Genomic DNA, 10,526 nt, shown 5'->3' on the forward strand with positions numbered 1-10,526 from the left:
TAAAGACAACTTTAACATTAATGTATTCAAGTGAGTATTAATATGACATCGTAAAACATACCAGAGTAATAATATACTTAGGCGGCAGGCAGGAGAGTGTATACTCACAAACACAAGCAGCATTGGAAGGTATACCAACACACTCTTCAGAGGAAGGTATACCAACACATTCTTCAGAGGAAGGTATACCAACACACTCTTCAGAGGAAGGTATACCAACACACTCTTCAGAGGAAGGTATACCAACACATTCTTCAGAGGAAGGTATACCAACACACTCTTCAGAGGAAGGTATACCAACACACTCTTCAGAGGAAGGTATATCAGCACACTCTTCAGAGGAAGGTATACCAACACACTCTTCAGAGGAAGGTATACCAACACACTCTTCAGAGGAAGGTATACCAACACACTCTTCAGAGGAAGGTATACCAACACACTCTTCAGAGGAAGGTATACCAACACACTCTTCAGAGGAAGGTATACCAACACACTCTTCAGAGGAAGGTATACCAACACACTCTTCAGAGGAAGGTATACCAACACACTCTTCAGAGGAAGGTATATCAGCACACTCTTCAGAGGAAGGTATACCAACACACTCCTCAGAGGAAGGTATACCAACACACTCTTCAGAGGAAGGTATACCAACACACACACTAGAGGATAAACCTAAACACTGGAGGGTATACTCATACACTGGAGGGTATACTCACACTGGAGGGCATACTCATATACTTAAGGGTATACTCATACTGGAGGATATACTCATATACTGGAGGGTATACTCATACACTGGAGGGTATACTCATATACTGGAAGGTATACTCACATACACTGGAGAGTACACTCATTTACTAGATGGTATATTCACACATTGGAGGGTATACTCACACTAGAGGGTATACTCAATCACTAGAGGGTATACTAACACTGGAGGGTATACTTATATACTGGATGGAATACTCACATACACTGGAGGGTATACTCATATACTGGATGGTATACTCACACTGGAGGGTAAACTCGTATAATGGAAAGTATACTTACACTGGAGGGTATACTAATACACTGGAATGTATACTCACACTGGAGGGTATACTTATATACTGGAAGGTGTACTTACATACACTGGAGGGTATACTCACACACTGGAGGGTATACTCATACACTGGAGTGTATACTCATACTCTGGAAGGTATACTCACACAATGAAGGGTATACTCATACACTGGAGGGTATACTCATACGCTGGAGGGTATACTCATACACTGGAGCGCATATTCATACACTGGAGGGTATACTCATACACTGCAGGGTATACTCATACACTGGAGGTTATACTCACACCGGAGGGTATACTCATACACTGGAGGGTATATTCACGCTGGACGATATACTCACACTGGAGGGTATACTCACACTGGAGGGTATATTTATACACTGGAGGGTATATTCGTGCACTGGAGGGTATACTCACACTGGAGGGTGTACTCGCACTGGAGGGTATACTCACAAGCAGTGAAGTCTTGTAGTTGCTGGAACTCACCAGGTGACAGCTTCTCCCAGTGTAGTGACATGACTCACTTCTCACCTTCACCTGACAACAAACAATGACTCTTGTAGTTATCTAAGTAACATTACCACTGGAGCTTCAGTATACTCCAGGACAGTTATGATGGTGGATAACTTGCCACTCTAGAGGGGATGTGACAGTGGTGGGATGGTGACAGTGTCAGTGACAGGTGACAGCACAGCTGGTATCAGCACAGCTGGTGTCAGCACAGCTGGTGTCAGCAAAGCTGGTGTCAGCACAGCTGGTGTCAGCACAGCTGGTGTCAGCACAGCTGGTATCAGCAAAGCGGTGGCAGCACAGCTGGTGTCAGCACAGCTGGTGTCAGCAAAGCGGTGGCAGCACTGCTGGTGTCAGCACAGCTGGTGTCAGCACAGCTGGTGTCAGCACAGCTGGTGTCAGCACAGCTGGTATCAGCAAAGCGGTGGCAGCACAAGTGGTGTCAGCACAGCTGGCATCAGCAAAGCGGTGGCAGCACAGCTGGTGTCAGCACAGCTGGTATCAGCAAAGCGGTGGCAGCACAAGTGGTGTCAGCACAGCTGGTGTCAGCACAGCTGGTGTCAGCACAGCTGGTGTCAGCACCAACCAGCTCAATTTATATCCTACATAAGCTTCTCACTAACAAATTGTATTCATTTTTACACATGAATTTTAAACGTCACCCTTATGAAGCAGCAGGTACCAGCAGGTACCAGCAGGTAGCTTAGTAACTGTACCAGAAGGCACCAGCAGGTAGCTTAGTAACTGTACCAGCAGGCACCAGCAGGTAGCTTAGTAACTGTACCAGCAGATACAAGCAGGTAGCTTAGTAACTGTACTAGCAGGCACCAGCAGGTAGCTTAGTAACTGTACTTGCAGGCACCAGCAGGTAGCTTAGTAACTGTACCAGCAGATACAAGCAGGTAGCTTAGTAACTGTACCAGTAGGTAGATTAGTAACTGTACCAGCAGGTAGATTAGTAACTGTACCAGCAGATACCAGCAGGTAGCTTAGTAACTGTACCAGCAGGCACCAGCAGGTAGCTTAGTAACTGTACCAGCAGATACAAGCAGGTAGCTTAGTAACTGTACCAGTAGGTAGATTAATAACTGTACCAGCAGGTAGATTAGTAACTGAACCAGCAGGTACCAGTAGGTAGCTTAGTAACTGTACCAGCAGGCACCAGCAGGTAGCTTAGTGACTGTACCAGCAAGCACCGGCAGGTAGCTTAGTAACTGTACCAGCAGGCACCGGGAGGTAGCTTAGTAACTGTACCAGCAGGCACCAGACGGTTAACTTAGTAACTGTACTAGCAGATACAAGCAGGTAGCTTAGTAACTGTACCAGTAGGTAGATTAGTAACTGTACCAGCAGGTAGATTAGTAACTGTACCAGCAGGCACCGGGAGGTAGCTTAGTAACTGTACCAGCAGATACAAGCAGGTAGCTTAGTAACTGTACCAGGAGGCACCGGCAGGTAGCTTAGTAACTGTACCAGCAGGCACCAGCAGGTAGCTTAGTAACTGTACTAGCAGATACAAGCAGGTAGCTTAGTAACTGTACCAGTAGGTAGATTAGTAACTGTACCAGCAGGTAGATTAGTAACTGTACCAGCGGGCACCGGCAGGTAGCTTAGTAACTGTACCAGCAGGCACCAGCAGGTAGCTTAGTAACTGTACTAGCAGATACAAGCAGGTAGCTTAGTAACTGTACCAGTAGGTAGATTAGTAACTGTACCAGCAGGTAGATTAGTAACTGTACCAGCAGGTACCAGCAGGTAGCTTAGTAACTGTACCAGCAGGTAGATTAGTAACTGTACCAGCAGGTACCAGCATGTACCAGCAGGCAGCTTAGTAACTGTACCAGCAGGTAGATTAGTAACTGTACCAGCAGAAACCAGCAGGTAGCTTAGTGACTGTACCAGCAGGTAGCTTAGTAACTGTACCAGCAGGTAGCTTAGTAACTGCACCAGCAGGCACCAGCAGGTAGCTTAGTAACTGTATCAGCAGGTAATTAGTAACTGTACCAGCAGGTACCAGCAGGTAGCTTAGTAACTGTACCAGCAATCAGCTTAGTAACTGTACCAGCAGGCAGCTTAGTAACTGTACCAGCAGGCACCAGCAGGTAGCTTAGTAACTGTACCAGCAGATACAAGCAGGTAGCTTAGTAACTGTACCAGTAGGTAGATTAGTAGCTGTACCAGCAGGTAGATTACTAACTGAACCAGCAGGTACCAGTAGGTAGCTTAGTAACTGTACCAGCAGGTACCAGCAGGTAGGTTAGTAACTGTACCAGCAGGCACCGGCAGGTAACTTAGTAACTGTACCAGCAGGCACCGGCAGGTAGCTTAGTAACTGTACTAGCAGATACAAGCAGGTAGCTTAGTAACTGTACCAGTAAGTAGATTACTAACTGTACCAGCAGGTAGATTAGTAACTGTACCAGCAGGCACCGGCAGGTAGCTTAGTAACTGTACCAGCAGGCACCAGCAGGTAGCTTAGTAACTGTACTAGCAGATACAAGCAGGTAGCTTAGTAACTGTACCAGTAGGTAGATTAGTAACTGTACCAGCAGGTACCAGCAGGTAGCTTAGTAACTGTACCAGCAGGTAGATTAGTAACTGTACCAGCAGAAACCAGCAGGTAGCTTAGTGACTGTACCAGCAGGTAGCTTAGTAACTGTACCAGCAGGTAGCTTAGTAACTGCACCAGCAGGCACCAGCAGGTAGCTTAGTAACTGTATCAGCAGGTAATTAGTAACTGTACCAGCAGGTACCAGCAGGTAGCTTAGTAACTGTACCAGCAATCAGCTTAGTAACTGTACCAGCAGGCAGCTTAGTAACTGTACCAGCAGGCACCAGCAGGTAGCTTAGTAACTGTACCAGCAGATACAAGCAGGTAGCTTAGTAACTGTACCAGTAGGTAGATTAGTAGCTGTACCAGCAGGTAGATTACTAACTGAACCAGCAGGTACCAGTAGGTAGCTTAGTAACTGTACCAGCAGGTACCAGCAGGTAGGTTAGTAACTGTACCAGCAGGCACCGGCAGGTAACTTAGTAACTGTACCAGCAGGCACCGGCAGGTAGCTTAGTAACTGTACTAGCAGATACAAGCAGGTAGCTTAGTAACTGTACCAGTAAGTAGATTACTAACTGTACCAGCAGGTAGATTAGTAACTGTACCAGCAGGCACCGGCAGGTAGCTTAGTAACTGTACCAGCAGGCACCAGCAGGTAGCTTAGTAACTGTACTAGCAGATACAAGCAGGTAGCTTAGTAACTGTACCAGTAGGTAGATTAGTAACTGTACCAGCAGGTACCAGCAGGTAGCTTAGTAACTGTACCAGCAGGTAGATTAGTAACTGTACTAGCAGGTACCAGCAGGTAGCTTAGCAACTGTACCAGCAGGTAGATTAGTAACTGTACCAGCAGAAACCAGCAGGTAGCTTAGTGACTGTACCAGCAGGTAGCTTAGTAACTGTGCCAGCAGGTAGCTTAGTAACTGTACCAGCAGGCACCAGCAGGTAGCTTAGTAACTGTACCAGCAGGTAATTAGTAACTGTACCAGCAGGTACCAGCAGGTAGCTTAGTAACTGTACCAGCAATCAGCTTAGTAACTGTACCAGCAGGCAGCTTAGTAACTGTACCAGCAATCAGCTTAGTAACTGTACCAGCAGGCAGCTTAGTAACTGTACCATCAGGCAGCTTAGTAGCTGTACCAGCAGGCAGCTTAGTTATTGTACCAGCAGGTAGCTTAGTAACTGTACCAGCAGGCAGCTTAGTAACTGTACCAGCAGGCAGCTTAGTAACTGTACCATCAGGTAGCTGAGTAACTGTACAAGCAGGTAGCTGAGTATCTGTACCAGCAGGTAGCTTATTAACTGTACCAGCAGGTAGCTGAGTAACTGTACCACCAGGCAGCTTATGAACTGTACCAGCAGGTAGCTGAGTAACTGTACCAGCAGGCAGCTTTTTAACTGTACCATCAGGTAGCTGAGTAATTGTACCAGCAGGCAGCTTATTAACTGTACCATCAGGTAGCTGAGTAATTGTACCAGCAGGCAGCTTATTAACTGTACCAGCAGGCAGCTTGGTTATTGTACCAGCAGGCAGCTTAGTAACTGTATCAGCAGGCAGCTTAGTAACTGTACCACCAGGCAGCTTAATAACTGTACCAGCAGGCAGCTTAGTAACTGTACCAGCAGGCAGCTTAGTTATTGTACCAGCAGGCAGCTTAGTAACTGTATCAGCAGGCAGCTTAGTAACTGTACCAGCAGGCAGCTTAGTAACTGTACCAGCAGGCAGCTTAGTAACTGTATCAGCAGGCAGCTTAGTAACTGCATCAGCAGGCAGCTTAGTAACTGTACCAGCAGGCAGCTTAGTAACTGTACCAGCAGGCAGCTTAGTTATTGTACCAGCAGGCAGCTTAGTAGTTCACATTGTTAAGTAATTAATCTACCACACGAGGGTCATTAAGGCTGGATGTTCACCACAGTCAAGAATACTTTAATACCTATAATAGTAATTACATCAAACTCTCAGTGTATGTACACTGTATATCTCTCTGTGTACATACTGTATATGTCTCAGTTTATGTACACTGTGTCTGATCACTTGTTCCAGGGTCTTTGTCTGCCAACCAGTGTTCTCTGAGTATCTTGTACATTGTTATCGTGTCTCTCCTGGTTCTTCTCTATATTAGTGCTCTAAGGTCCTGGTGTTTCTCTATATTAGTGCTCTAGGGTCCTGGTTCTTCTCTATATTAGTGCTCTAAGGTCCTGGTTCTTCTCTATATTGGTGCTCTAAGGTCCTGGTTCTTCTCTATATTAGTGCTCTAAGGTCCTGGTGTTTCTCTATATTAGTGCTCTAGGGTCCTGGTTCTTCTCTGTATTAGTGCTCTAAGGTCCTGGTTCTTCTCTATACTAGTGCTCTAAGGTACTGGTTCTTCTCTATATTGGTGCTCTAAGGTCCTGGTTCTTCTCTATATTAGTGCTCTAAGGTACTGGTTCTTCTCTATACTAGTGCTCTAAGGTCCTGGTTCTTCTCTATATTAGTGCTCTAAGGTCCTGGTTCTTCTCTATATTAGTGCTCTAAGGTCCTGGTTCTTCTCTATATTAGTGCTCTAAGGTCCTGGTTCTTCTCTATATTAGTGCTCTAAGGTCCTAGTTCTTCTCTATATTAGTGCTCTAAGGTCCTAGTTCTTCTCTATATTAGTGCTCTAAGGTCCTGGTTCTTCTCTATATTAGTGCTCTAAGGTCCTGGTTCTTCTCTATATTAGTGCTCTAAGGTCCTAGTTCTTCTCTATATTAGTGCTCTAAGGTCCTGGTTCTTCTCTATATTAGTGCTCTAAGGTCCTGGTTCTTCTCTATACTAGTGCTCTAAGGTCCTGGTTCTTCTCTATACTAGTGCTCTAAGGTCCTGGTTCTTCTCTATATTAGTACTCAAGGGTCCTGATTCCTCTCTGTATTAGTGCTCTAAGGTCTTGGTTCTTCTCTATATTAGTGCTCTAAGGTCCTGGTTCTTCTCTATATTAGTGCTCTAAGGTCCTGGTTCTTCTCTATATTAGTGCTCTAAGGTCCTGGTTCTTCTCTATATTAGTGCTCTAAGGTCCTGGTTCTTCTCTATATTAGTGCTCTAAGGTTCTGGTTCTTCTCTATATTAGTGTTCTAAGGTCCTGGTTCTTCTCTATATTAGTGCTCTAAGGTCCTGGTTCTTCTCTATATTAGTGCTCTAAGGTCCTGGTTCTTCTCTATATTAGTGCTCTAAGGTCCTGGTTCTTCTCTATATTAGTGCTCTAAGGTCCTGGTTCTTCTCTATATTAGTGCTCTAAGGTCCTGGTTCTTCTCTATATTAGTGCTCTAAGGTCCTGGTTCTTCTCTATATTAGTGCTCCAAGGTCCTGGTTCTTCTCTATATTAGTGCTCTAAGGTCCTGGTTCTTCTCTATATTAGTGCTCTAAGGTCCTAGTTCTTCTCTATATTAGTGCTCTAAGGTCCTGGTTCTTCTCTATATTAGTGCTCTAAGGTCCTGGTTCTTCTCTATATTAGTGCTCTAAGGTCCTGGTTCTTCTATATTAGTGTCTAAGGTCTGGTTCTTCTCTATATTAGTGCTCTAAGGTATATTAGTGCCTATATTAGTGCTCTTCTGGTTCTTCTCTATATTAGTGCTCTAAGGTCCTGGTTCTTCTCTATATTAGTGCTCTAAGGTCTGGTTCTGGTTCTTCTCTATATTAGTGCTCTAAGGTCCTGGTTCTTCTCTATATTAGTGCTCTAAGGTCTTCTCTATATTAGTGCTCTAAGGTCTGTGTTCTTCTGGTTCTTCTCTATATTAGTGCTCTAAGGTCCTGGTTCTTCTCTATATTAGTGCTCTAAGTTCTTCTGGTTCTTCTCTATATTAGTCTAAGGTCCTGCTCTATATTAGTGCTCTAAGGTCCTGGTTCTTCTCTATACTAGTCCTGGTTCTTCTCTATATTAGTACTCAAGGGTCCTGATTCCTCTCTGTATTAGTGCTCTAAGGTCTTGGTTCTATATTAGTGCTCTAAGGTCCTGGTTCTTCTCTATATTAGTGCTCTAAGGTCCTAGTTCTTCTCTATATTAGTGCTCTAAGGTCCTAGTTCTTCTCTATATTAGTGCTCTAAGGTCCTGGTTCTTCTCTATATTAGTGCTCTAAGGTCCTAGTTCTTCTCTATATTAGTGCTCTAAGGTCCTGGTTCTTCTCTATATTAGTGCTCTAAACTTTACCTCCGCTACTCCTTCGTTGGTGTATGTACCACCATCACCACTATCTCCCTCACTATCACCACCACTATGTCCCTCAGTCACCATCACTATCATCCTCATTATCACCACTATCTCTCTCACTGCCACCATCACCCTCACTATCGCCCTCAGTATCACCACCACTATCTCCCTTACTATCATCACTATCTCCCTTATTATCATCACTATCTTCCTCACTATCATCATTATCACTATCTCACTATCTCCCTCACTATCTCTCTCACTATCTCACTATCACCCTCACTACCAACTTGGGTGCTCAGCTGTGGGACAGTGTTGCCACCTGCTCAACCATGCTTCACAAACATTATCTCTTGCGGGTCTGGCGCAGCACCAGCTGTTTTAATTCCTTCAATGGTAGACACCGCACTAATTATCTATTGTCATCCTGACAAAGGGAAGGAAAGCAACAAATGACTTCATCCTGCAAACTGTAGCTGCTGACATGTTGATCCCTCTGCTGACGTAAGTTCTGACGTCATAGGTGACGTAGAGGGGGCGGGGCTAACAAGCCTGAGCTCCTCATTGGCCACTCGTAGTATTGATGACGCAACCTCCATAGATATATTTTTTTTCGTTCTTGAGAAAGTGGTAAAGTTAGAAGAAGGTTGGAGCTCTACGAGTCGTTGTAATTACAATTATGTAGAATTACACCTTTAAAACTTTACCTCAATGAGTAGTCTTGTGTACACTGAACTTAACACCATAATCAACAACAACAAAGTAATTTTTTTTACCAGACTATGTTAAAGTTATAGAGTTTGTTTATATATATATATATATATATATATATATATATATATATATATATATATATATATATATATATATATATATATATATATATGTTAGTTACCATTTTGTCCTAGGCACATGTCGATTAGACACTAGGCCTGTTGTATATACGTACATGTGTGTGTATGTGAGTGTATGTGTGTGTGTGTGTGTGTGTATGTGAGTGTATGTGTGTGTGTGTGTGTGTATGTGTGTGTGTGTGTGTGTGTGCTTGTGTGCATGTGTGTGTGTGTGTGTGTGTGTCTTTGTGTGTTTGTATGTGTGTGTATGTGTGTGTGTGTGTGTGTGTGTGTGTGTGTGTGTGTGTGTGTGTGTGTGTGTGTGTGTGTGTACTCACCTATTTGTGGTTGCAGGGGGTCGATTCATATTTCTTGGCCCCACATCTTCACTGATAGCTACTAGGTCCTCTCTCTCCCTGCTCCATGAGCTTTATCATACCTCTTCATAAAACTATGTATCGTTCCTGCCTCCACTACGTCACTTTCTAGGCTATTCCACTTCCTGGCAACTCTATGACTGAAGAAATACTTCCTAACATCCCTTTGACTCATCGGAGTCTTCATCTTCCAATTGTGACCCCATGTTTCTGTGTCATACCTCTTTTAAAGCTATGTATGGATCCTGCCTCCACTACCTTACTCTCCAAACTGTTCCACTTCCTGACAACTCTATGACTCAAGAAGTACTTTCTAATATTCCTGTGATTCATCTGAGTTTTCAACTTCCAGTTGTGACCCCTTGTTGCTGTGTCACATCTCTGAAACATTTTGTCCCTATCCACCTTGTCAATTCCTCTCAGTATTTTATATGTAGTTATCATGTCTTCCCCTATCCCTCCTGTCCTCAAGTGTTGTCAGGTGAGTTTCCTTAACTTCTCCTCGTAGGACAAACCCCTCGGCTCTGGGACTAGCCTTCCTGCAAACCTTTGCACTTTCTCTAATTTCTTGACGTGTTTGACCAGGTGTGGGTTCCATACTGTTGCTGCATATTCCAGTATGGGGCTGACGTACACAGTGTACATTGTTGTCAATGACTCCTTACTTAGATGTCAAAATGCTATTTTCAGGTTTGCCAGGTGCCCATTTGCTACAGTAGTTTAGTTGATGTGCATCTCAGGAGATATGCTCGGTATGATGCTCACCCCAAGATCCTTTTCCTAGACTGAATTTTACATCCTTTGGCCTCTTAGGCTGTACTCCGTCTGCAGTCTTCCTTGTCCATCCCCAAGCTTCACAACTTTGCACTTGCTGAGGTTAAACTCCAGGATCCGTTTGTCGGATCAGGCTTACAGCCGACATGTCCAGATCACCTTGTAGGCTTACCTAATTCTCGTCCGCTTGTATTCTTCTCATTAGCTTCACATCGTCTGCAAACAGGGACACCTCTCACTCTCTCTCTTGTCATG

General features: G+C 44.2%; 1 protein-coding gene across 2 annotated transcripts in view; it reads right to left on the reverse strand.

The window, feature by feature from the left end:
• The window catches only part of Dgk (diacyl glycerol kinase 1), a 95,655-nt gene extending 94,052 nt beyond the window's left edge, over nt 1–1,603 (reverse strand). For both annotated transcript variants that reach the window (XR_011393477.1, XM_070096487.1), the window contains exon 1: nt 1,517–1,603. Coding sequence is in view for 1 of the 2 variants with exons in the window: in XM_070096487.1 (XP_069952588.1) it covers nt 1,517–1,580 (64 nt within the window). In the remaining variant the exon portion in view is untranslated. The remainder of the gene's footprint in view (nt 1–1,516) is intronic.
• Between the last annotated feature and the right edge of the window lie 8,923 nt (nt 1,604–10,526).

The sequence above is a fragment of the Cherax quadricarinatus genome, chromosome 53 (genome assembly GCF_038502225.1).
Source record: "Cherax quadricarinatus isolate ZL_2023a chromosome 53, ASM3850222v1, whole genome shotgun sequence".
Lineage (NCBI taxonomy): Eukaryota > Metazoa > Arthropoda > Malacostraca > Decapoda > Parastacidae > Cherax > Cherax quadricarinatus.